This window comes from Erythrolamprus reginae, chromosome 2 (assembly GCF_031021105.1).
Source record: "Erythrolamprus reginae isolate rEryReg1 chromosome 2, rEryReg1.hap1, whole genome shotgun sequence".
Classification (NCBI taxonomy): Eukaryota; Metazoa; Chordata; class Lepidosauria; order Squamata; family Dipsadidae; genus Erythrolamprus; species Erythrolamprus reginae.
In genome coordinates this window covers 3,489,029-3,516,042 of record NC_091951.1, presented here as the reverse complement: position 1 = coordinate 3,516,042, position 27,014 = coordinate 3,489,029, and the positions used below count along the sequence as shown (strand labels likewise).

The 27,014-nt window shown below is 43.2% G+C and overlaps 1 protein-coding gene and 1 pseudogene across 3 annotated transcripts; one reads left to right on the top strand and one right to left on the bottom strand.

The window, feature by feature from the left end:
* Nucleotides 1–27,014, top strand: part of LOC139158523 (zinc finger protein 208-like) — a 148,330-nt pseudogene that overhangs the window by 103,247 nt on the left and 18,069 nt on the right.
* On the bottom strand, nucleotides 10,833–26,912 carry LOC139162919 (zinc finger protein 722-like). Of its 3 annotated transcripts, XM_070743828.1 has the most exons (7): nucleotides 26,837–26,912; nucleotides 26,473–26,612; nucleotides 25,236–25,837; nucleotides 24,898–25,012; nucleotides 24,721–24,785; nucleotides 13,838–13,967; nucleotides 10,833–12,021 (listed from the first exon to the last, which is right to left on the bottom strand). In XM_070743828.1, exons 3-7 carry the CDS (start codon nucleotides 25,647–25,649, stop codon nucleotides 11,105–11,107), a joined length of 1,641 nt encoding a protein of 546 aa, XP_070599929.1. In that variant the 5' UTR covers nucleotides 25,650–25,837; nucleotides 26,473–26,612; nucleotides 26,837–26,912; the 3' UTR covers nucleotides 10,833–11,104. The 3 variants fall into 3 exon arrangements, with proteins under 3 accessions (XP_070599929.1, XP_070599928.1, XP_070599930.1); XM_070743827.1 differs by having other exon boundaries at nucleotides 26,473–26,896; XM_070743829.1 differs by having other exon boundaries at nucleotides 25,236–25,351; nucleotides 26,473–26,896.

Below are 27,014 nucleotides of genomic sequence, written 5' to 3'. Positions count from 1 at the left end.
CCTCACACAGAATGATGAAAAAATTCAAAAAATTGAGGAACAAAATGATAGAATGGAAACCAGGTTGCAATACGCAGAAAGTAGGACAGAATACATCAATAAAAATCTGGAAGAGGCCATTTTAAATCTTGAGCTTGAGAAATCAGCATTCTTCTTGAGGTTCCAGAATATTAGCGAATCAAGTGAAGAGAACCTGCCTCAGATTATGTCAGAAATTCTTGCACCCATCACAAATAAAACCCCACAGGAAATGTATCAACAAATGGATGAAATTTACAGATTATCTACAAGTTACGCAAAAAGAAATCGCCTACCCAGGGAAGTACATATTAGATTCACTAAGCGTACTATAAGAGATGAAATCTACAATATGTCAAAGGAAAATCCTCCATCATATAAAGGAAAAGAGATCATAGTCCTTCGTCAAGTTCCTAGACGAGTGCGTGAAAAGCGGAAACCCTATCAAACCCTAGCTAATAAACTCAACAGAAACAAGATACCATTTAGATGGCTGACACCTGAGGGCATGCTTATCTCCTTAATTGACAAAAAATACAAAATAACTTCGACAGAAGATGCAAGGGACTTTTACGATCAAGTCATCAAAAAGGTAGATGAGGAATGTATTAGGGAGCAAGAATCAAAAGATAAATCTAACCTGGATGAAATCAGCTCTGAAGACACTCTCGCAGATAAGGAAACTGGACTTAAATTAACGGAAGAATATGGCAGAGACGGCCCAACAACAAGATCTCAAGCGGAGGCGAGAAAGGAGAAAAGAAGAGAACCAGCAAACTAACTTACATCACAAAAAACCCCTACCGAATAATGAAATAAAACTATTTTCTATCAATATCAACGGCCTCAACTCTCCTAGTAAAAGGAAAAAAACATTCTACAAAATTGAACAACAAAAAGCAGATATAATCTGTCTCCAAGAAACGCATGTAAAAAAACAAGACCAATTAATCTTAAACCATCCCAAGCTTGGAGAAATCTTCTCATCCCTTGCTGAAGTCAAGAAAAGAGGAGTAGTACTATACATTAAACCTAAACTTAACCCTAAACTAATTTACACAGACGACAACGGACAGATATTAATAGTACAAATTACATCAGGAACAAAAAAAATACATATAATCGCAATCTATGCTCCCACAATAAATCAATCCACTTTTTATGCAAAGCTACATCAAAAAATCACAGAATTAAACTTAACAAATATAATAATAACAGACGACTTCAATGCAATATTAGACAGGAAAAAGGATCATAAAAGCACTAAGCAAATGAAAAAGAGAAAACAACTACCGCCAACTTTTGAACAACTTACAACTGAATTAGCACTAAAAGACATATGGCGTCACTTTAATCCAAACAATAGACAATATACTTTTTTCTCTTTTCCTCACAAGTCATGGTCCCGCATAGATATGGCCTGGGCTGATTTAGAATTTATCAATGAAGTAACAGACATACAAATACTTCCAAACTCCTGGGCAGATCATAACCCCATATTGTTGAAATGGAGAGATTCAACTAATAACCATTCAAGACGATGGACGATGAACCAAACAATATTTAAAGAAGAAAACTTTCAAAAAATGTTAAAACAACAATTGGGTGAGTTTCTCCAAATTAACAATGATGGTAACACTTCCACACAAAACCTATGGGACACAATGAAAGCCTATGTGCGAGGAACCTATATTGCATACCAAAATAAAAAGAAAAAACAGAAACAAAACAACCTATCCACACTAAAAATAAAACTTCAGAACCTTGAAAAAACCCTACAAATGAAATCAGACAACGCCGAAATTTTAGGAGAATTGAATATTACAAAACATTACATAAACCTGCAAACTCAAGAAGAACTCTCACATAAACTAAGGATTGCCAAACAAAAGCACTTTGAATTTGCAAACAAACCTGGGCGATGGTTAGCCTCAAAACTCGCTCACCAAAAAGCAGATAAAATTATAGAGGCATTATATGATCATACAGATGCTTTAAAAACAACACTCAGCGATAAAAAACAAATAATTAAATCTTTCTTTGAGGAATTATATAAAAAAGATGACGTAAATGAACAATTAATAAATAATCTATTCAAGAACTTAGAAAATACAGAAAAAATAAATAAGGAAGATCAGGATATGCTAAATGACAAAATAACATCAATGGAACTAACTAGTGCAATTACAAAACAAAAAAATAATAAAACTCCGGGCACAGACGGTATACCTGCCGAATTCTATAAACAATTTCAAGAAATTCTGGAGCCTATAATGTTACCCCTTGTTAATGAAATTCTCGAGGGTTCAAAACTTCCTTCCTCCTGGAACGAGGCCTACATAACTTTAATACCTAAAGATACACAAAATAGAGCTCACATTCAAAATTATCGTCCAATATCCCTGCTTAACTCAGATTATAAAATCTTTGCATCCATCATAGCCGAAAGATTTAAACGAATATTAACTGTTAGAATACACACAGACCAAAATGGCTTCCTTCCGGCAAGAAACATAACAACAAACACAAGGATTATTTTGGACTCTTTAGAATACTACGATAAAAACATAGATAAACCAGTAGCATTCCTATTTGTAGATCTACAGAAAGCTTTTGATAGTTTATACTGGCAATTCTTTACAACACAAATAGCGTCAATGCAATTTGGTAATAAATTTACAGAACTCATTAAAACTATATACTCAATACAAACAGCCAAAATACTGATAAACAATGATATGACAGAAACAATAAGTATAAAAAAAGGAGTGAGGCAGGGCTGTCCCTTAGCCCCCCTGATCTTTATCTTTGCACTAGAAGTTCTACTAAATAAAATAAGACACAATAAGGAAATCCAAGGATTAAAAATTAAAAATGAACACTATAAACTTCAAGCTTTTGCTGATGACATGGTGTTCATTGTACAAGACCCCTTAAAATCTGCACCTATCCTAATTAATGAAATAAATAAATTTGGAGAGATTGCTGGATTAAAAATTAATAGAGAAAAAACAAAAATGATAACAAAAAATATGACAAAAAAGCAGATATCGAAATTAGAAGAATCCACTAAAATAAAAACCGCCAAAAAAGTTAAATACTTAGGATTATGGATTACCGCAAACCTGGGATCGACAAACCCAGGCGCCTGGTCGCCAGTGGCGCCTAGAAAATGTTGTCTGGCGCCTAGAAAATGTTGCCTGCTGTACTGTATGTATACCAGGGGTCTCCAACCGCCGGTCCGCGGACCGGGACCGGGCCGTTGGGGGTTTTCAGCCGGTCCGCGGCGCCAGGGCCCCCTCGGCCTTTCCGCGCTGCCCACCGCCCGATTTGCCCCCTCTGCTCCTCTGCCACCTCCTGCCTTTCACCGCAGCTCCTCCCGCACCCGGAACGCACGCCCTGCCCGCCTCACATTTGCCGAGAGGACTTTCGCCCCGGGCTCTCAGCAAGGGGGCTGCATGAGAGGCGGGGCCGGCGGAAGGTGATATTCAATGTCGGGGGCGCATGGGCGGTTTTGCGCGCGCTCCCTATCTCCCTGCTAGCCCACTCGGAATACTGTATTCAAAATAAGAAAAGCCTTCGCCGGCAAAGGCTTTTCTTATTTTGAATACGTATTCCGAGTGGGCTAGCAGGGAGATAGGGAGCGCGCGCAAAACCTCCCATGCGCCCCCGACATTGAATATCACCTTCCGCCGGCCCCGCCTCTCATGCAAACCCCCTTGCTGAGAGCCCGGGGCGAAAGTCCTCTCGGCAAATGTGAGGCGGGCAGGGCGTGCGCGCGTCACCGCTGAGAAGAACGGAGAGAGAACGAGAGTGAGTGAAAGCAACAGACAGCAAGATAGAGAGAAAGTGAGAAAGAGAGAGTGAGAGAAAGGGGGGGAGAGAAAGAGATAGCAAGAGAGAGAGAACAAGAGAGAGAAAGAGCGTGAGAAACAAAACAAGAGAGAAAGAGTGAGAGAGAGAGAAAGCAAAAGAGACAGAAAGAAAACAAGAGAGAGAAAGTGAGAAGAAGAGAGAGAAAGAGAGGGAGAGAGAGAGAAAGAGAGAGGGGGGAGAGAAAGAGGAGATAAAGGAAGAGGAGAGAGAGAAAGGAAGAGAAAGAAAGAAAGAGGGATAGAAAGAGAGAGAGAGTGAGAGATGCTCAGTGAGCCTTTCTTTGAAGTTGCCTTTCTTTCTTTCTTTCTTTCTTTCTTTCTTTCTCTTTCTTTCTTTCTTGCTCTTTTTCTTTCTCTCTTTTACCTTTCCTTCCTCTATTTCTTTTCTTTCTCCTTCCTACCTTCTTCCCTCCCTCCCTCCAGTCCTTCCTCTCTTACTCTCCCCTTTCATAAGTTTCCTTGCTTCCTTCCTCTGTTCCTGTCCCTTCCCTCTTTCCTTCTTTCTTCCTTCCTTCCTTCCTTTCCTCCCTTCCTTTCCTCCTTCCATTTCTTGCTTTCCTTTTCCTTCCTCCCTTCTTTCCTCCCTCATTCCCTTCTTTCACTCCTTCCTCTCTTACTCTCCCCTTTCACACCTTTCTTTGCTTCTTTGCACCCTTCTTCTGTTCCTGTACCTTCCCTCTTTCCTTCCTTCCTTCCCACCCTCCGTCCATTCATTCACCCATTCCTCTCTTGATCGCCCCTTTTACGGCGCCGCTGACAGCTAGCTCCCCCCCCCCCCACCGGGCCATGGAAAACTGGTCTAGCTGAAAGCCGGTCCCTGGTGCAAAAAAGGTTGGGGACCTCTGATCTAAAATATCAAAATATAATATTTATTATCTTTAAAAGTAAAATGTTGTTTATAACGTTTGTAATGTTTTTTTTGTTAAATTAAAAACCAAGTTTGCTTAAAAAAAATTCTGGCTCCTTAATTTTTTGGCTGGCTCCTAGATTCTGAACAACTTTGTCGACCCCTGCCGCAAACTGCAGCACTATCAAGAAAGACAATTGCGATAAACTAATCAATGAAATGGACAAAGATTTTTGCAGATGGTCGAAACTCCCACTCTCTATAATGGGGAAAATTGCTGTAATTAAAAGCAATATACTTCCTAGATTTCTATACCTTTTCCAAACTGCACCCATTAAACTAAATAGGACCTTTTTCAAAAACTTACACAAAAAAATTCGCAAATTCATATGGACAAAAAAAAGGGCCAGGATAAAACTTAAGGACCTACAAGACCATAGGTCAAGGGGTGGTTTTGGGTTACCAAACATGGAACTATACTACCATGCCTCAATTGTAAACCTACTGAAAGAATGGATAATACTTAAAAACTCTAGAATATTAACACTTGAAGGCTATGACCTTCAATCCGGATGGCACAAGTTTCTGATGACAGACATAGATAAAATACCAACATATTTCAGATCACATTACATCCGAAAAACCTTAATTAACACCTGGCACTTCATTAAAAAAAACCACTACCTCTGCATCCCAAAATGGATTTCACCAACAGAAGCCATTATATACCTGAATGCATTAACCCCTGATAAAATTATAACATACGACCAACTACTAAACGAAAATAATGAGCTAATTCCTAAGCAAAAACTCATGGAAAAAGGTATTAAAGTAGATTGGTTACACTACCTACAAATAAAATCAAAATATAAGAACAAATCAAAAGATAAGAACAAATCAGACTTCCAAAAAAATAACCCCCTCGATAAAATAATTTTTGGTCCACAAAAAAAGCAAATATCAAATATATACAATATCCTCCTTCAACACGATACTGTTGAAGAAATAGTTAAAGGATCTATGATAGCGTGGTCACAAAACTTTGGGTACACAATTTATTTAAACGAATGGGAAAAAATTTGGACTGCTAACTATAAACTAACGATGGCAACCTCATATAAGGAAAACCATTATAAAATGTTCTACAGATGGCACTTGCCACCTGCTAGACTTGCAAAAATGTATCCAAATCTATCACCATTATGTTGGAAATGCAGAGAAAAACCAGGTACATATTACCACATCTGGTGGACATGTGAAACCACCCAAAAATATTGGGAAAAAATTAAAACTATACTAGAACAAATTACCTCTCAGACTATCCATGCGAAACCCGAACTATTTCTACTAGGAATCACAAGACAAAATTTTAGTAAAGAAAACAGATATATTATAATCCATATTATTACAGCCGCACGGATTTTATATGCACAATTTTGGAAGCAAGAAAAAACCCCAACTACTCTATCACTCTTGATTAAAATAATGGAATGCGCAGAAATGTCCAAACTAACAATGGAACTGCAAAACAAGGATGAGACAGATTTCTACAAAACTTGGGATAAATGGTACCTCTGGTTAAAAAAAAGGAATTATCTAAAAATTACCCATCAAGAAAAATATCCAACAAAAACAACTTGAAAAAATAGCAATTTACATCACAAATCATAACATCAAACTGAAACAACAAACTGTAAACATCGATCGACACGAATTCCAACTTTACAAAGAAAATAAACCCCTAAATGAATTATATATATTGGCACTAAAAACTACATTCAAAACATATCGATAAAGCCTTAGGGTAAAACACACCAACTACGAGCTCAAACTACAGGCCGCAAATCATGAAAGACCCAGCTCTAACGCTGGTTTTCGCTTCTCCATCCCCCCTCCTTCTTCTCCCTATCCTCCTTCCTTCTATATCTACTTCCCTCCCTTCACAACCCCCTTCTCCCACTCCCCAATTACTACATAAGTAGAGTGTAAAAAATGTACAATATGCATATCTCTTTTGTCTTTCTGTATTTGGTTTTTATTGTATATATTTAATAAATTTATTTTCAAAAAAAAAAAAAAGAGGATAATTTGCCCCTCTCTTCTCTGGGGCAGCCCCCCAAATTCTGTTCTGGGGCAGCCGACAAATGAGATAGATGAGTGTCAGGATTTTTGTGCACCTTTTCTAGTGTTTGGTGATCCAGAAGCTTCTTTTGTGAGTGTTTTATCCTCTGAAGCGGTTAGATCTAAGTAGCGGGTTTCTTGGATTCCGATCCCATCAGATCAATGCCATTACTTTTTATCTTCTATTGAAAACCAGAGACTTACCTTTTAGGACAAGGAACTTGAAATAAAAATTGGAACTTTGTTATTGCACACGTTGACTGCAGCCAGAATTCTTGATATGTAAAACTGGAAAGTTACCTCCATTCCAATGGTGGAAGAAGTATTTATTTATTTATTAATTAAATTTGTATGCCGCCCCTCCCCGCAGACTCGGGGCGGCTCACAGCTGCAATAGAAAACAATGTACAATACAAATCTAATATTACAAAATTAAAAACCCATAATTTAAAAAACATGCACACAACATACTATACATAAACTATATAGGATTTATTTATTTTTATTTATTTATTCAGTCCAATACCTAATACACATTGAAGAGAATAGACATGTAGTAATATATATAAAGAAAAGAACAGAAGAAAAGATATAAAAATAGAGAAGATAAATGAGATAAGGAGAGACAATTGGACTGGGGACAGAAGGCACACTGGTGCACTTATGCGCGCCCCTTGCTGACCTCTAAGGAACCTGGAGAAGTCAATCCTGGATAGTCTAAGGAAAAAATGTTGGGGGTTTGGGGTTGACACTACTGAGTCAGGTAATGAGTTCCACGGATGGAAGAAATGAAGGAATTGGCAGAAAGGGAGAGATAAACTGTTTTAACCAGAGAAAAGAATAGATCCAGCTTTGTTTCTGCCTGGAAACCATTTCTGAACTTTTTACTTGAGGCAAAAGAAATTGAAACCTTGTCTATAGCATTTGCTGATTAGGATTGTTTATTATAGAACTGTATTCAATGTACTGTACTAAGAAATTGAGGCTGAAAAGTCACTTCGTATCCTGCTTTGTTGAAACTAGTTTTATTTTTATTTTTTTATTTTTTTATTTTGTCCAATACACAATGAGGGTTTTAGTGGCTATATATATATATACACATCATATATATACACATAGTAAAATACATGATAGAGGAGATACTCATAGTAAAATATATCTAAGAAATAATAGAAAAGAAGATATAGTAATAGAACATATCAATGAAAGAATAGAATAAGAGATATAGGAATAGAAGAAAGGTATAGGAGATATAGGAGAGCAATAGGACAGGGGACGGAAGGCACTCTAGTGCACTTGTACTCGCCCCTTACTGACCTCTTAGGAATCTGGATAGGTCAACCATAGATAATCTAAGGGTAAATTGTTGAGGGTTTGGGGATGACACTATGGAGTCCGGTAATGAGTTCCACGCTTTGACAACTCGGTTACTGAAGTCATATTGTTTACAGTCAAGTTTGGAGCGGTTAATATTAAGTTTAAATCTGTTGTGTGCTCTTGTGTTGTTGTGGTTGAAGCTGAAGTAGTCGCAGACAGGACGTTGCAGCATATGATCTTGTGCACAATATTTAGATTTTGTTTAAGGCGCCTTAAATTTTATGCCTATGTAGTTTTATGTATGGTATGTGTGTATGCTTTTTAAATAATGGGGTTTTTAGGCTTTTAATGTCAAATTGTTATTTAGACTTTTAATATTAGATTTGTTATTATATATTGTTTTATCACTGTTGTGAGCCGCCCCGAGTATGCGGAGAGGATAGGCATACAAATCTAATAAATAAATAAATAAATAAAATAAAATATTATATTAGGTTTTTTGGCTGCTGCGGGACACATGACTCATGTTTAAATGATCCTCCATTCGGACTCCCAAGTTCCCTTTCATAATTACTGTTTTTGAGCCAGGTTTCCTGTAATCTGTTTTTCCTACCTTGGTGTGAAATCTTACTTTTCTCTCCATTAAGTTTCATTTTGTTGGATTCAACCTTTTCTTATTTGGATCAGAAAGGCACTGTCAAGGTTCCAGGTAGCATCCAAACTGTTGTGGTTAGCTCTGGCCCAGCTCCTGCCCCAAGGACTGTGGATGTGGGGGAGACATCCACATGCTGCAGGCCTGTTTTGCCCCCCGGTGGAATCTGCTGATGAAGGCTCCTCTGACCAAGAAGACATGAGTGACAGGGAGGAGGAGAGTGGGGCAGACAGCTCAGAAGGAGATCAATTATCTCTCTCCTCCTTGGATTCAGAAGAAGAGTTAATGATACAGCCACGCATGCGGAGAGCGGTGCATAGGCAGCAACAACGGAGAGATTATTATCAAAGAAAATGAGGCCACCTGTGGTTGGGTGGGGCTGTGGTAATTAGTGAGGCTGCTATAAAGAGCAGCCTGTGGGTTTGGCCATTGTGGAGGATTATCTGATCGTTGTGTTTCGTGCCTGCTTTACTGACTTTGACCTTTTGTGTGCTGATTTTCCCCCGCTTTGAAACTAAACCAGGGCAAAGTGCGTTTCACTTTGTGAAAGAAGGAGGACTGTGAATTGCCTCACAGCTGCAAGCTAAGTATCACAGAACTGATAAGGGACTTGTACCAATTACCAGTTTGTTTGGAGACGAGTGCTCTTTGCTATACCAAAAGAGGGCTTGATTTAAGTGAATTTTCATTATAAAGAACATGGTTTTGAATTTTCAAACGTGTCTGTGTGTGAAATTTGTACCTGTGAATTTTTGGGAGACGTCTACCAGAGAGCCCGACAGAACACAAACTAAATCAGAACCAAAGTCAAAGTCCTCCTCAAAGTTCCAAATTGTTGCTGGAGCCATCCTGGCACCTACACTGGGAAACCTGAATCTGGGTTTCCCACCCAGTTGAAAGTTCACATCACTAGTCCCCCACCCACAAACGTGTCACATTGCCCACTCAGATTGTGCCAGTGTGGTAAGTCCTCCTTTTGCTTCCGCCCAGGTGGGTGGGAATAGGATGGCACTGAACCACTTGAAAGACTTTATTTATTTATTTACTAAATTTGGATGCTGCCCCTCTCCATAGGCTCGGGGCGGCTCACAGCAATAGTAGCACACAATGTAAAATACAAATCTAATATTTAAAAACTAAAAAACCCATAATTAAAAAACTATACACACAACATACCAAACACAAATTATATAGGCCTGGGGAAGATGTCTCAATTCCCCCATGCCTGATGGCAGAGGTGGGTTTTAAGAAGTTTACGAAAGGCAAGGAGGGTGGGGGCAATCCTAATCTCTGGGGGGGAGCTGTTCCAGAGGGTCGGGGCCGCCACAGAGAAGGCTCTTACCCTGGGTCCCGCCAGCCAACATTGTTTAGTCAATGATACCCAGAGAAGGCCAACTCTGTGGGACCTAACCGGTCGCTGGGATTCGTGCGGCAGAAGGCGGTCCTGGAGATATTCTGGTCCGATGCCATGAAGGGCTTTATAGGTCGTAACCAACACTTTGAATTGTGACCAGAAACTGATCGGCAGCCAATGCAGACTACGGAGTGTTGATGTAACATGGGCATACTTAGGGAAGCCCATGATTGCTCTCGCAGCTGCATTCTGCATGATCTGAAGTTTCCGAACACTCTTCAGAGGTAGCCGCATGTGGAGAGCATTACAGTAGTCGAACCTCGAGGTGATGAGAGCATGAGTGAGTGTGAGTAGTGACTCCTGGTCCAGGTAGGGCCGCAACTGGTGCACCAGGCGAACCTGGGCAAACGCCCCCTTGCCACAGCTGAAAGATGTTTCTCTAATGTGAGCTGTGGAGGACGCCCAAGTTGCGGACCCTCTCCGAATGGGTCAGTAATTCCCTCCCCCAGGGTAATGGACGGACAGATGGAATTGTCCTTGGGAGGCAAAACCCACAGCCACACCGTCTTATCAATGCTTTGTGGCTACATCTGTTCCCTCATGAAATCACCCCTCCCAAGTTCCCATAAACATCAGGCCTTCTATAGATAGTGTAGCAAGCCATTAATTTATCACCAAATTCTGCACCAGCGTGACAGGCACAATATGCATAAAATCTAGAGATATGGTGGATCAGTGGTTGGAACGCAGTACTACAGGCTAATTGTCCATAGCCAGGAGTTTGACCTTGACTGGCTCACAGTTAATTGAACTTTTATCTGAGGCCACCAATATGAGAATCCAGATTGCTGGGGACCCTTATGCTGACTTCGTAGACTGCTCAGAGTATAAGATAAAGCGCTGTGGAGTGGTATATAAGACTAAGTGGAATTGCTATTGCTATATAGTTTCTCCCGAGCATGGATCCTTTTATGAGAAGTAAGATCACCATTCCGAGCAAAACTCTTTCCACATTCCATGCATTCATATGGCTTCTCCCCTGTGTGGATCATCTTATGGGAAGTAAGTGTATTTCTACGAGCAAAGGTATTTCCACACTCCGTGCATTTATATGGTTTCTCCCCTGTGTGGATCATCTTATGGGAAATAAGATTACCTCTTTGAGCAAATGTCTTTCCGCACTCCATGCATTTATGTGGTTTCTCCCCTGTGTGGATCCTTTCATGGGAAGTAAGATTACTTCTTTGAGCAAATGTGTTTCCACACTCCATGCATGTATACGGCTTCTCCCCTGTGTGGACCCACTTATGGGAAGTAAGTGCATTGGTATGAGCAAATGTCTTTCCGCACTCCATGCATTTATATGGTTTCTCCCCAGTGTGAATCCTTTCATGGGAAGTAAGTTCCCTGCTTGTTCTAAAATATTTTCCACATTCCAAACATTTATAAGGCTTCTCTTTTGTGCCAATCGCTTTTTGAGAGGTAAGAAAGTTATTTCCAAGAGAAAGAATGGATGTCCCATTATAATTTTGTCTGTTGTGTCTTTTAATAGAATTGTCCCCTTTGTTTTGGGTTAAGTAGTGTTCATTTACTTGTGCTTTAGCTTTGATTAGCTTCACACTGTTTGCAGTACGTTCTTTCCTTATTTTCTCTTGTTGGGGAAGAAAATCTTGCACCGGAGCATCAGCGGGAGATGAGCTTTCCTGATTGCATTTCTTTGACTGGTTTTTCTCACAGCTTTCGAATATCATTCCAATTCCAAACTTCTCCCGTCCATCTGTAGCATCGATCACTTGGAACAGTTCACAGGAATCTTGATTCTCCTGCCCATTATTACCTTCAAACCAAAAGGGAAATGAAAACCATAACAGATCAAAGAGAAAAAGATCAAAGTGTAGAAAGTCAAGTGGATTTCCTTATGGATTTCTCCAAAATTCCACTAAGTTGTATGTTTGCGTGCCTTCAGTGATATGATATAGACATGATGATTTCTACATTTGGGACCTGTGGAGACCTGCGGAGACCTCCAGAGGCCAAAAGCGGGCCTGTTTTTTGCCTGCAGAATGATTCTGGATGCCAGGGAGGGCAAAAATGGGACACGTGGAGCTTTTGGGAGGCCAAAAACAGGGCGGTATTCGTACTATAAGACACACAGACATTTCCACCCACTTTTTTGTGGCGTGGGAAGTGCATCTTATAGTCCGACAAATATGGTAAGCCCCGGTGGGGTGGGGTAATAGGTAGGGCGGATGTTGCTGTGCCTCTGCTGTCATTCGTAATTGTGAACGATGGCCGTGGTGCTGCAACACTCATAATTTCAGGCCTGGGTCTCTCAAGTAGTTTGGGGAGGGTTGGTCGTAACTTAGAATGGTTGCTAAGTGAGCTATCGTAACGTGGCTATTACATGTCCCCTAGGATGCTGTGAGCAATGCTTCCTCTAATTTTTTTTCGGTGTGGGCGGAAAAGTATAGTGTCTGAGCGACAGTCCCTTTGGGACTGTTATTATTTGGGTGCTTTTTACCATATGCTTTAAATCAAGAGTCATTTCTCTCTCCCCCTCTTGCTCTCTCTCTCTTTTTCTCACTTTCTCTCCCTCTCTTTCTATCTCCCCCCTCTTGCTCTCTCTCTCTCTCTTGTTTTCTTTCTCTCTTTCTATTGCTTTCTTTCTTTCTCTCTCACTCTTTCTTTCTATCTCTCTTGCTTTCTTTCTCTTCTCTCTGTTGCTATCTCTCCCCCCTTTCTCTCTCTCTCTCTTTCTCACTTACTTTCTCTCTCCCTCTCTGTCAGCGAGGGGGCTGCGAGAGCGCTTTCTCTGAGCGCTTCGGGAACGCCTGCCCTGCCTCTACTGCAGCCCCCTTGCTGAAAGTCCGGGCCGAAAGCGCTCCCAGCGAAGGGGCTGCGAGAGGGGCGGGGCGGGCATTCCCGAAGCGCACGGAGAAAGTGCTCTCTCGCAACCCCCTGGCTGGGAGCGCTTTTGTCCTGAGAAGCCACAGCTGCCACTGCCGCGAGAGAAGTCGCGCCCCAAGGCAGGAGGTGGAGGAGGAGCAGAGGGGGCGGAGCGGGCGGGTGGGGGGCAGGGGCGAGAAGCCAGGGGCGTGAGGGGGCGGAAGGCATCGTGGGGAGGCAGGGGCGGCCGCGGCTCCCTTTCCTCCTACTGCGGGCACCTTCCCGACCCCCCCCCCACGGGCTGGCAGGGGGATGGGGAGCGCACGCCCGTGGAAAAGGGTGCGCAGGGGGGTATTTTGGGGGGCGCGCGTACGTGCGCAACTTACGGGGAACGCTGGCTGTGAGTCATACTGCATGAATTGGATTGGGAATGCTCTTCCATGGCCTGAGTGTGAAAGTTCTATTCTCATACAATTTTGCAGATTTCAGCGAACAAACGACACATTCCTCTCACATGACCTCCCGAGGATGATAAAAGCAGAGTTCATTTTTTTCATAAAAGTTCAAATACAAATGGAAAAATACAGATATGAAATGGCACCAAAAGCATCCAAGCCAAGAGACATAGGCTCTTTCCTTCCTTGGAGCACCAGAAGGCCAGATCCTTTCCTTCTTCCTCCCAGAAGACGATATCTCATAATAATGTTTTTAAAAATAAAATATAATCTGTCTTCTTCAACTTTGATTGGTAGCTAGAAAACTCTTACCGAGAGAGACCACGTTCCTATGGTTTTCCAGCATGACTTCCGAATGCAGCACTTTCTGGTCAGGATCCAGCTGAGACCATTCCTCCTCAGAGAAAGACACAGCCACCTCCGCGAAGGACACAGGACTCTCCTGAATACGGAAAAAATAACAGGAGGATTCACAATATCTGTTCATCTTCATCAATGATTTAGACAAGAGGAAAGAAACATAGAAACATAGAAGACTGATGGCAGAAAAAGACCTCATGGTCCATCTAGTCTGCCCTTATACTATTTTCTATATTTTATCTTAGGATGGATATATGTTTATCCCAGGCATGTTTAAATTCAGTTCCTGTGGATTTATCTACCACGTCTGCTGGTAGTTTGTCTTACAAACTTAATTGGTTCTGGGACAAGGTTCTTAAGGTGAAAAATTTGTAAGACAAAACAATGTTTCCCACAGGAATCAATGGAAAAGCGAATAATGCGTGCGAGCCCAAAATTCACGCATTTTGCCAGCCGAAGCGACTGTTTTTGCACTGCTGGGATTCCCCCGAGGCTTCCCTCCATGGGAAACCGCACCTCTGGACTTCTGTGTTTTTGCGATGCTGCAGGGGAATCCCAGCAGGGGAATCCCAGCAGGGGAATCCCAGCATTGCAAGAACGAGCGCTTCGCTGGCAACGGAAGTCCGGAGGTGGGGTTTCCCAGTGAAGGAAGCATCAGTGAAATCGCAGTATCGCAAAAACACTGATGTCCTTGAAACGCCACCTCGAGACCTCTGTGTTTTTGCAATGCTGTGATTTCACTGAGGCTCCCCTCACTGGAGGGGAGCCTCAGGGGAATCCCAGCAGCACAAAAATGGGCGCTTCGCTGGCAACGGAAGTCCGGAGGCAGGGCATCCCAGCGGCCGCGGTGGGTTTGTAAGGTGAAAATAGTTTGGAAGAAGAGGCAAAAAAATCTTAAACCCCGGGTTTGTATCTTGAAAAGTTTGTATGATGAGGCGTTTGTAAGACGAGGTATCACTGTATTTACATAATCACTAAAAAACTAATCATATCTTAACTGTAACTCTTACATCTTCTACTATTTTCATTTCCTATATTTACTGCTTAATAAGAACGATAAGTCGTTAAAACTCAATGCCTGCTATCGATGCAGGCAACCCCCTTCCCACCCCACTTCCTCCTTCTTACTCAATCCCCACTCCTTGAAACACTCTCTAAAAATTACAATCCCTTACTAACCTAAGTATATTATATACCGGACAAAATCACAAAACTACAATAATTATATTTAAATGTTTCGAATAGATTTATTAAGTAACCTATGGTATAGATAATAAAGCTGCTCATTGGAATGTAAATCAAGAATGAAACATGAATAGAACTACAGTGTTCCCTCAATTTTTGCGGGGGATGCGTTCCAAGACCGCCTGCGAAAATCGAATTTCCGCGAAGTAGAGATGCGGAAGTAAATATTTATTTATTTATTTATTTATTTATTTATTTATTACATTTGTATGCCGCCCCTCTCCGTAGACTTGGAGTACTGTTCATTTTTAACTATGAACAGTATCACAAGCCTTCCCTTAACACTTTAAACCCCTAAATTAGTTTCCCATTGCCTTAGCAACCATTTAAATTATTACTCACCATGTTTATTTATTAAAGTTTATTTTAAAAATATTTAGGCAGACGAAGGTTTGGAGATGAAATATGACATCATCGGGCGGGAAAAACCGTGGTATAGGGGGGGGAAAGTGAAGTATTTTTTAATTAATATTTTTGAAAAACTGTGGTACAGACTTTTCGCGAAGTTCGAACCCGTGAAAATCGAGGGAACACTGTAATGTAATAATATGAATTGCTATATAACAATGTATATATATTAAGGAATATAATGGACTTCTGTAATCCTTCGCAATTTTTACCTTCAAACTCTCCTTTCCCCTCCTCTCCCCTCCCTTTGATTTTGTGCTCCCCTCTTCCCCTTCCTTTTTCAATAAATTAATAAATTATATTTTAATAAAAAAAGAAAGGAAGAAAACTCTAATCGAGGCATAAATCAAAGGATTGGAAATGATTTTGTAGCCCAAACTGCCATGTTTACATATTTAACATGGCCAGTCACTTTCAACTTTAATAGTCTGCTTTATTTTTTAAAATATGATTTGCTTATTTTTCTTTATTTTATTTATTTATTTATTTATTTATTTATTGGATTTATACGCCGCCCATCTCCAAAGACTCGGGGCGGCTACCAACAATCATAAAACAGCGTACAATAATAATCCAATAATAAAAACAATTTTAAAACCCCTTAATATAAAAAACCAAACATACATACAGTGATCCCCCGATCACTGCGAGGGTTCCATTCCAGGACCCCCCGCAATGAGCGGGTTTTCGCGAAGTAGCGCTGCGGAAGTAAAAACACCATCTGCGCATGTGCAGATGGTGTTTTTACTTTCGCCGCAGCAGCGAGGCTTCTCCGCTGACTCCTGGCGAACTTCCCCGCTTTAGGAGTCAGCGGAGAAGCGGCGCACCTGTTTTAAAACGATCGGAGCCGGCCTGGTGCGCCGCTTCTCCGCTGACTCCTAAAGCGGGGAAGTTCGCCAGGAGACAGCTGCGAAGCGGCGCGGGTGTTTTAAAACGTCGCAGCCGGCCTGGGGGGCTCGGGGGCAAGCCCCTGAGCCCCCCAGGCCGGCTGCGACGTTTTAAAACACCCGGGTTGGGGGCTCGGGGGTTGCTGGAAAGCCCCCCCAGGCCGGCTCCGATCGTTTTAAAACAGGCGTGCGGCTTCTCCGCTGACTCCTGGCGAACTTTAAGAACACTGAGGAAGAGAAAAGAAAAATAGTGCTCTTATACAGTTTGTATTTCTGAATTCAAGTGGGAGAGGAGATAACTGGTTTTAAAGGGAAATTCTATTGGCTGATTGTGTTTTTGAATTCAGGGAGGAGGGTCTAGACTGGGAAGTATAAAAGAGTCAGAAAAACCATTTTAAACTGCACTTTAAGAACACTGAGGAAGAGAAAAGAAAAATAGTGCTCTTATACAGTTTGTATTTCTGAATTCAAGTGGGAGAGGAGATAACTGGTTTTAAAGGGAAATTCTATTGGCTGATTGTGTTTTTGAATTCAGGGAGGAGGGTCTAGACTGGGAAGTATAAAAGAGTCAGAAAAACCATTTTAAACTGCACTTTAAGAACACTGAGGAAGAGAAAAGAAAAATAGTGGCCCGCGCGCCTGGTGGCGCGCGAATTATATAACTATAAACCAAAATCAGCAAAGTTTGGTAGCAATAGGGGTTCATTTTCTTGCTAAGTACCTGTATTTCAATACATTGTTAAGATGATTGGCTTGGTGCAGTGTAAAACTTGTTTGGCTGTTGTGTTCCGTAGTACCTTGTGGAACTTGGGGTACTGCCCTCTTTGCATTAGGACATCTAGGTTAGATGGCGAGATCTCTAGATTGCAGTCCTTAGTTTGTAGCTTGCAGGCAGAAGTGGAAAGATTGTCCCAGCCACGTGCTGTAATGCAGCCATGTGTGCAGCCTCCACTTCCACAGCGCCCCCCGAGGAGGAGGGCTGTTTGGACAACTGTTGGTTCAGGAAGATTACGTGCGGTTGAACAAAAACATAACAATTTTGGTCTCTCTGTATCCAATTCCTATAATGTTCTTGCGGATTTAAATAGTAGGGATGTTGTAGATATTAGCAAGGCCCCTCAGGCGGAGAATGAGGGGATGTTCAAAGGAGAAGTTGTTGTAAATGAGGAGCTGAGTGTCACCATACCAAGTCCAGTTAGTAGAAATAAAGAGAGGACACATGTTCTTGTGGGTGACTCGATTGTCAGAGGTGTTGATTTGGGACAGAGGAAGGATGTAGTGAAGGTGATGAGGTGTCTTCCAGGAGCCACTGCCCACAGGGATAGGAGGCGGATTACAAACATTATCAAGGCTGTGAGTAAAGATAATAACGTTGATGTGGTGGTGCATCTTGGCACAAATGATTTGTCCCAGAGAAATGTTAATGTAGTAAAAAGAGATTTTCAATGTCTAAGTGTGGAGCTGGGTAAAATAACTGATTCAGTGACATTCTCAGAGGTGTTACCGGTTTGTGGCCAGGAGGGTAAAACAAGTTGTATCAGAGAGTTTAATGTGTGGTTAAGGCAGTGGTGTAAAGCTGAAGGTTTTGGTTATGTAAGTCATGATGTCAATAGGTGGTCTAATAGGGAGTTGTTTAAGAGGGATGGTTTGCATCCATCATACAGAGGTGCCCAGGTGCTCGGTGAGGAATTCAGAACTTTTTTGGACAGGCATTTAAACTAGGTAAAGGGGACAGAGATGTACCAGATGTGGAGGATTTCTGTCCCCGACCAATGAGGATAAATCAGTTTCTGGAAGCTTATGAAAAGGGAGCTGTAAATAAAATAGATGTAGTTGCTGATGATAAGGGGCAAACTAATAATGAAAATAATGTCCTTCGGGTAATGTACACAAATGCTCGAAGCTTGAGCAACAAGCTCTGTGAGTTAATGGCCATAATATCTAGAGATAATTTGGATCTGGTTGCCATAACTGAGACATGGTTTAGGGATTCTAATGAATGGGAAATATCCATACCAGGATATACACTGTATAGGAAGGATAGAATAGAGAGAAGGGGAGGTGGAGTAGCCATTTATGTTAAAGAAAGTCTAAAAACAATACTAATTCAAAATACATGTAAAGATCTGGAGACCCTCTGGATTTGCATGCAAAATAAAGACGGTTCTGTCATTAGAATTGGGGTGATCTATAGGCCTCCAGGGCAATCTGAGGAACATGACAACAAGATGGTGGATGAGATTACCCTAATGGCAGTAAAGGGAGATATTGTGGTTATGGGTGATTTCAACATGCCTGATGTTGACTGGAATATCCCCAGTGCCCTTACATGCAAAAGTAAGAATATAGTAGAGGCCTTTACAGGAGCAGCTATGGCACAGCTAGTTAAGACACCAACTAGAGGGGAGAATATTCTAGATTTAGTTTTTACCAATGGGAATCAGGTTTCAGAGGTCAAGGTGGGAGAAAATTTAGGTTGCAGTGACCATCTATGTTTGTGGTTTGATGTAAAAACTGATGGTGAGCAATCCTATACTGCAACCAAAGTATTGGATTTCAGAAAAACAAATTTTAATGCAATGGGGGAATATTTAAATAATGAATTAAAGGGGAGGGATAAAATGGCAGGAGCAAGCACCCAGTGGACTGTATTAAAAAAGGCCATCTTAAAAGCCACAAGACTTTATGTAAAGCAAGTAACTAAAGGTAAAAGGAAGAAGAAACCGCTATGGTTTAGCAATGATGTAAGGGCTATAGTCAATGAAAAAAAGGCTGCCTATAGGAGGTATAAAGAGTCTGGAAGTATAGCTGATAGAGAGGTGTATAAAATGAGACAGAAGGAGGCGAAACAGATAATATATGCTGCTAAAGCCTCAAAAGAGGAAGAAATAGCAAAATCTGTAAAGAAGGGGGATAAAACCTTCTTCAGATATATTAGTGATAGGAAGAAGAAAAACTGCAGCATCACAAAGCTTAGTACCGGGAATAATACATACATTGATGGGAATAAGGATATCGCTGACCATTTCAATAGCTACTTCTGTTCAGTTTTCTCAAAAGACACCTTACAAAATAATAATAATACTATAGAGGGATATAGCATTGCTTCCAGCTGTACGGATTCAGCTCCAGTGATCTTAGAAGCCAATGTCTTAGAAGAACTTGAAAGATTAAAGATAAATAAGGCAATGGGTCCAGATGGCATCCACCCCAGAGTTCTTAAAGAACTCAGATCTGTCATTGCTACCCCCCTGACTGATTTGTTTAACAAATCCCTGTTAACAGGAGATGTTCCTGAGGATTGGAGAATGGCCAGTGTTGTGCCTATCCACAAGAAGGGCAGTAGAGATGAAGCTGGTAACTACAGGCCAGTTAGCTTGACATCAGTTGTAGTTAAAATGATGGAGACTCTACTCAAAAAGAGGATAAATCAGCATCTAAAAAACAATAACTTATTGGACCCAAATCAGCATGGCTTTACTGAAGGCAAATCGTGTCAGACTAATCTCATTGAGTTCTTTGACTATGTCACAAAGGTGTTGGATCAAGGTGGTGCCGTGGATATTGCCTATCTGGACTTCAGCAAAGCCTTTGATACGGTTCCACATAAAGAGCTGATAGATAAATTAGTGAAGATTGGACTTAATCCCTGGATAGTTCAGTGGATTTCAAGCTGGCTGAAGCATAGACATCAGAGAGTTATTGTTAATGGCGAGTATTCTGAGCAGAGTCAGGTTACAAGCGGTGTGCCACAAGGGTCTGTTCTGGGTCCTATTCTTTTTAATATGTTTGTGAGTGACATAGGGGAAGGTTTGGTAGGGAAGGTTTGCCTATTTGCCGATGACTCTAAAGTGTGCAATAGGGTTGATATTCCTGGAGGGGTCTGTAATATGGTAAATGATTTAGCGTTACTAGATAAATGGTCAAAGCAATGGAAACTGCAGTTTAATGTTCCCAAATGTAAAATAATGCACTTGGGGAAAAGGAATCCTAAATCTGAGTATTTCATTGGCAGTTCTGTGTTAGCAAAAACTTCAGAAGAGAAGGATTTAGGGGTAGTGATTTCTGACAGTCTCAAAATGGGTGAACAGTGTGGTCGGGCGGTAGGAAAGGCAAGTAGGATGCTTGGCTGCATAGCTAGGGGTATAACAAGCAGGAAGAGGGAGATTGTGATCCCCTTATATAGAGCGCTGGTGAGACCACATTTGGAGTACTGTGTTCAGTTCTGGAGACCTCACCTACAAAAAGATATTGACAAAATTGAACGGGTCCAAAGACAGGCTACAAGAATGGTGGAAGGTCTTAAGTATAAAACGTATCAGGAAAGACTGAATGAACTCAATCTGTATAGTCTGGAAGACAGAAGGAAAAGGGGGGACATGATCAAAACATTTGAATATGTTAAAGGGTTAAATAGGGTTCAGGAGGGAAGTGTTTTTAACAGGAAAGTGAACACAAGAACAAGGGGACACAATCTGAAGTTAGTTGGGGGAAAGATCAAAGGCAACATGAGAAAATATTATTTTACTGAAAGAGTAGTAGATCCTTGGAACAAACTTCCAGCAGACGTGGTTGGGAAATCCACAGTAACTGAATTTAAACATGCCTGGGATAAACATATATCCATCCTAAGATAAAATACAGGAAATAGTAAAAGGGCAGACTAGATGGACCAAGAGGTCTTTTTCTGCCGTCAGTCTTCTATGTTTCTATGAACTTCCCGGGCGAAGGGCGAAGGGCAGGCGAGCGGCAGGCGAACGGCGGGTGGCTGGGCGAAGGGCGGGCGAGCGGCGGGTGGCCGGGCGAGCGGGTGCTGGGGGGTTCGCCCTCCCGCCAGCAAGAGGGGGAAGACCCAGGGAAGCCGCCCAGCAGCTGATCTGCCCGGCGCCATCTACGCATGCGTGCCCATAGAAAAAAGGGCACGCATGCGCAGATGGTGTTTTGACTTCCGGGTTGAAAAATCGCAAATTAGTCTGTTCGCAATGGTCGGGAACGCAATAACCGGGGGATCACTGTACAGACATATCATGCATACAATTGTAAAGGCCTAGGGGGGAAAAGGAATCTTAATTCCCCCATGCCTGGCGACAGGGCCACCATCAGGAATTTTGGGGCCCCATACAGCCTAAGTGTCTGGGCCCCCCCCCGGCCATTTTAAAACTACTGCCCCCCAAATCCCCTGCCATGCCCACCATGGCCACACACCCTGGGCAAGCCCTCCCCCGGCCCTCTGAGGTCAAACACAGCCCTGATGTGGCCCTCAATGAAATTGAGTTTGACACCCCTGGCCTAAAGGATAAATCCTATGAACAAGGGCTTAGAGAATGAGTATGTTTAGCTCAATAAATAGAAAACTGAGGGGGAATAGAATAGTAGTTTCCCAATCCTTAAAGGGCTGCCACAGAGCAGATGCCATCTATTTATTCTCCATGCCACCTGAAGGTAGTACAAGAAGCAATGGGCGGAACCTCACGAAGAAGAAATGCAATCTGGAAATAAGAAAAAACTTGGGACTGGGCGGCACATAAATAAATAAATAAATAAATAAATCCCTTCTTTTTTATTAAAAGAAATTCATAGAAACATAGAAACATAGAAGACTGATGGCAGAAAAAGACCTCATGGTCCATCTAGTCTGCCCTTATACTATTTCCTGTATTTTATCTTAGGATGGATATATGTTATCCCAGGCATGCTTAAATTCAGTTACTGTGGATTTACCAACCATGTCTGCTGGAAATTTGTTCCAAGGATCTACTACTCTTTCAGTAAAATAATATTTTCTCCTACTGCTTTTGATCTTTCCCCCAACTAATTTCAGATTGTGTCCCCTTGTTCTTGTGTTCACTTTCCTATTAAAAACACTTCCCTCCTGAACCTTATTTAACCCTTTAGCATATTTAAATGTTTCGATCATGTCCCCCCTTTTCCTTCTGTCCTCCAGACTCTACAGATTGAGTTCATGAAGTCTTTCCTGATACGTTTTATGCTTAAGACCTTCCACCATTCTTGTAGCTCGTCTTTGGACCCGTTCAATTTTGTCAATATCTTTTTGTAGATGAGGTCTCCAGAACTGAACTCAGTATTCCAAATGTGGTCTCACCAGCGCTCTATATAAGGGGATCACAATCTCCCTCTTCCTGCTTGTTATACCTCTAGCTATGCAGCCAAGCATCCTACTTGCCTTTCCTACTGCCCGACCACACTGCTCACCCATTTTGAGACTGTCATAATAATAATAATAATAATAATAATAATAATAATAATAATAATTTATTAGATTTGTATTCCGCCCCTCTCTGGAGACTCGGAGCGGCTCACAACAATCACAACAATATACAAATCCAATGTTTAAAAAGAAACAAAACATTTAAAAACCCCATCATTAAGAACCATTCCATACATTCAATACCATTCATAAAATTATATGTCCTCAGGGTATCTCAGTTAACCCATGCCTGGCGACAAAGATGGGTCTCAACTTAACTTGCATTCAAGTGTGTCCAAAGAGGGGAGGGAAGAAAGAGACCCCTGGGCCTGAAAGGGGAGGGGAGAAACCAAAGTTTTCTTATTGCTAATCACTTGTGTTTGATGGGGACAATTTATTGCTCTTTTGTTGCTAATCACCTACGTTTGAGGGGGACAATTAGTGAAAGGAAAGGAGGCCACGAGGAGATCCTCCCGGGAGGAGCTATCCCCCTCATCTGCCCCCGTTCGTTCCTGGGCCCAAGGAGAGGGCCGTAGGGCCGCCGCCACCCGGGAGCAGCTCTCCGCCTGACCCTCCCGCCACAGCCAGCCCGCCATCTCCGGAGGGGCAGCCCGTCTAGGAACCGTTCAGGGATCTCCCCCTCCTCCAACCCCGGTCTTCTTGCTCCTCCTCCTGCTCGGGGCTTCGTCCAGCCGAGGCCAAGCTGCTGCAGGCAGCTGCAGAGCGCCTGGAGCCCCGCAGGCGCCCGAGAGCCCAAAGCGACTGAAGAAGCGCTCGGCTTCTTGAGTCGGGGCCTCCTCCTCCCCGCCCTCCTCCTCCTCCTCCTCCTGTGGCTCCGCGGCGCTGTTCCCGACCTCCTCCTCCTGCGCAAGGCCACCGGACTGTCCCGCCAGCCTCCGGATGCTCCGGATTCCCCTTCCCTGCCGCCTCCTCTTCCTCCCCGGGAAAAGCGGGGTCGCGTTTCCCAGCTGTAACCGATCCGATTCCCCGGGAACCCGCTCTCTCCTGAGCGACCGGGCGCTTTTCTGCCGAGAGAGAGAGAGAGAGAGAGAGAGAGAGAGGCGACGCTCCAACAGCCTCCTTCCCCTCCTCTGTCTCCCCCTCCTCCTTTCAAAGGACCCTGGCGACCACCCCGCCCCTTTCTTCCAGGAGGAAACTGCTGACGACGAGAGCTGTCTGGTGATTCTCCGACCCAGAGGAAAAGAGAGAGAGAGCATCGGGACTGGGGAGGGGGGTCCAGACTCCAGGAACTGGGGGGGGGGGGGTAGGGCCCGCCTTTTTCGTTGGTGAGGCAGGCAAGAGAGGACCGGTACTGCGCATGTGCAACGGCGGGCAAAACCGGGCCCCCTTATGGCCGGGCCCGGTACACCACTACCAGTAATACCCCCCTATCGGCAGCCCTGCCTGGCGACAGAGGTGGGTTTTAAGTAGCTTACGAAAGGCAAGGAGGGTGGGGGCAATTCTAATCTCTAGGGGGAGTTGGTTCCAGAGGGCCGGGGCCAACACAGAGAAGGCTCTTCCCCCGGGTCCCGCCAAGTGACATTGTTTAGTTGACGGGACCCGGAGAAGACCCACACTGTGGGACCTAACTGGTCGCTGGGATTCATGCAGCAGAAGGCGGTCCCTGAGATAATCTGGTCCGGTGCCATGAAGGGCTTCATAGGTCATAACCAACACTTTGAATTGTGACTGGAAACTGATCGGCAACCAATGCAGACTGCGGAGTGTTGGTGTGACATGGGCTTATTTGGGAAAGCACATGATTGCTCTCGCAGCTGCATTCTGCACGATCTGAAGTTTCTGAACACTTTTCAAAGGTAGCCCCATGAAGAGAGCGTTACAGTAGTCGAACCTCGAGGTGATGAGGGCATGAGTGACTGTGAGCAGTGAGTCCTGGTCCAAATAGAGTCGCAAATGGTGCACCAGGCGAACCTGGGCGAACGCCCCCCTCGCCACAGCTGAAAGAAGTTTCTCTAATGTGAGCTGTGGATCGAGGAGGATGCCCAAGTTGCGGACCCTCTCTGAGGGGGTATTTGTGTATTGGACAAATGAATAAATAAAAATAAATAAACTTTTCCCTTTCTTACTTGATTTGGAGGTCCAACCGTTTGATCTCTGTCATAAAAGTCAGAAAGCTTCACTCTTTGTTTCTCTGTTAGGAATAAATAATTTCAAAATGCATAACTAACAAAATAGGAGGAGGTATTCCAGAGAAGAGGAAGAGAGAGGTAAGACAGATGGGCAATCGGAGGATCTCCCATTACCTCCTAAGGTGCCTTGACTTGGATCTTCCCAAGGGATCCTCCTGAAAAATAGTTCCTGAGTGGGATCTGATGGATTCTTCTTTCCCTCAGGATCTCTGCTCTCCACAGTACAGCACTTTAAATAGGAGGAAGGAAAAAAGAAGCAGAATTAATGTAAGTGACACGAAATAAAGTGGATTCTTATACTCGGAACAGAACTTCAAAGCCTGTGAGGTTCAGTGAGAAATTGGTGGGACATTGCCACATATAATGAACGTCCGAGACTTTTGGGAAGGAGGGGGTGAAGTATTCAACCACCACATGCTCTAATCCCTTTTGAGCTCCCTAAAGTGTCTCACCTGAAAATGGACCTGCTCCTTCTGCTCCTCCGCCTGGCTCAGGAGGAGGCCTTCCGCCAGGGCCACCGCCTGGGAGCTGGTCTCTGCTCCACACTCCCGCACCCAGTCCTCCATCTCTGGGGGCAGAAGGAACAGGAGCTGCTTCAGAACCACCAGGTCCAGCATCTGGACTTTGGTGTGCTTCTCTGGCCTCAGCCATCTCCTGGAAAAGTCGTGGAGTCGGCTACAAAGTCCTCGGGGACCCTCAGCCTCCCAATATTGCATGAAATGGCAGGGCTGAACTTCTGAGGGGAGGATGGTTTCCTCCTCCAGGATCTTTCGCCCAGCCCTTCTCCAGAACCTCCCTCCTTTCGCAGGCTGAACAGCTGAAGGGCTTTTTCCAGTTCCATCTTTTCCCAAAGGTTGCGTCTCCATCTTTCCTCTCTTCTGCAGAGCAACTCCAAATGGCTCCAAGGACTCTTAGGCGTCTCCAAGTGACTTTTCCTTCTTCACAGGACCATTTCTAGGGCTGCAGGACTGATTCCTGTAAGTTATTCTGCCCCCCCCCCCCCAAGATAATATTTTTCCTTGTAAGGACCACAAGTGTCTTTGAGTTTCGGTATCTGGGATGGAAAGAATTAGAAAGTGAAATTCAACCGCTGAGTGACCTTCATTCATTCATTCATATATCGTTTCATTATTGTTGTGAGCCGCCCCGAGTCTACGGAGAGGGATGGCATACAAATCTAATAAACAAAAATGCTACTACTACTACTACTACTACTAATAATAATAATAATAATAATAAAAATAATATTTATTTATTGGATTTGTATGCCGCCCCTCTCCGTAGACTCGGGGCAGCTAACAACAGTAATAAAAAACAGCATGTAAATCCAATACTAACAACTAAAAAACCCTTATTGTAAAATCAAACATACATACAAACAAACAAATATTATTAATAATAATAATAATAATAATAATAATAATAATTCCAGCACAGGGCAGAGCAGGGCCGGGAGGGAGGGAGGCAGCTAAAGAGGCCGCCCCGCTTCTCTCCCCCTCCTCCGAGAGACAGGATTGGGCCCTCGGGGAGCCTGGTGCGAATCCTGCCTCCTCGCCTGGCTTCTCTCCTTTCCTGCTGGGTCTCCGCAAGGCCCACCCTCCTCTCACCCCACGCGGGCTCTTCCCCGGATCAGCCCCGCTTCTCCCCCCTCCTCCGCCTCCCTTTGCCCGGAAAGCGACCCCTCCTCACCCGGGACACGTCTGGATGTCGCCCTCGCCAGCTTCTCCCGCAGCCTCTCGGCCTCCTGCAGAGCCCCAGGGGTTAAGGAGAGCGAGTTCGGCCTCCTAGAGTGGCAAGGCTGAGGGGTGTCACTTCCTTCGCAGCCTTGTCTGGAAAGTTTAATATACAAAACACCAATTAAAATAGAAATAGGAAATTAAGGGAAGGAGGAAGAGAGGGAAAAAGAGAGTCTGGGGTACAAGAGGCAAAAGGGGAAAAAATCGACTTCTTTTTAGCGCCGTTCAAAAGTAAAAAAAAAAAACCTCCACAAAAGCCTTTCCCGCTTGGCAATTCTATTTAATCAACAAAAGCAAAGTCATTTTAGCTTTGTTACTTTTGGACACTTTGAATGTGAAGATTTTCGATTTAATTGCTGGAGAAGCAAAGCCTCGAAAGGTCCAGAACACCCCCTTGGGGCGGTGTGAGGGCGGGCTCCCACCTGAGGGGATCTGTGCTCTGATTGGTTGCTGCGGATGCAAAGGGGGCGTTTTTCTTTCCCCCGGCCTTTTTCT

Excerpts from the sequence above, each read along its gene's own strand:
- LOC139162919 (XM_070743828.1), bottom strand. The coding sequence starts at position 25,649 with ATGGAGACGCAACCTTTGGGAAAAGATGGAACTGGAAAAAGCCCTTCA. Across the intron at positions 13,968-24,720 it reads CGGTTGGACCTCCAAATCAA|GAGAGTCCTGTGTCCTTCGC; the intron begins GTAAGAAAGGGA and ends TTCCGTATTCAG. Across the intron at positions 12,022-13,837 it reads TAGGAACGTGGTCTCTCTCG|GTAATAATGGGCAGGAGAAT; the intron begins GTAAGAGTTTTC and ends TTTGGTTTGAAG.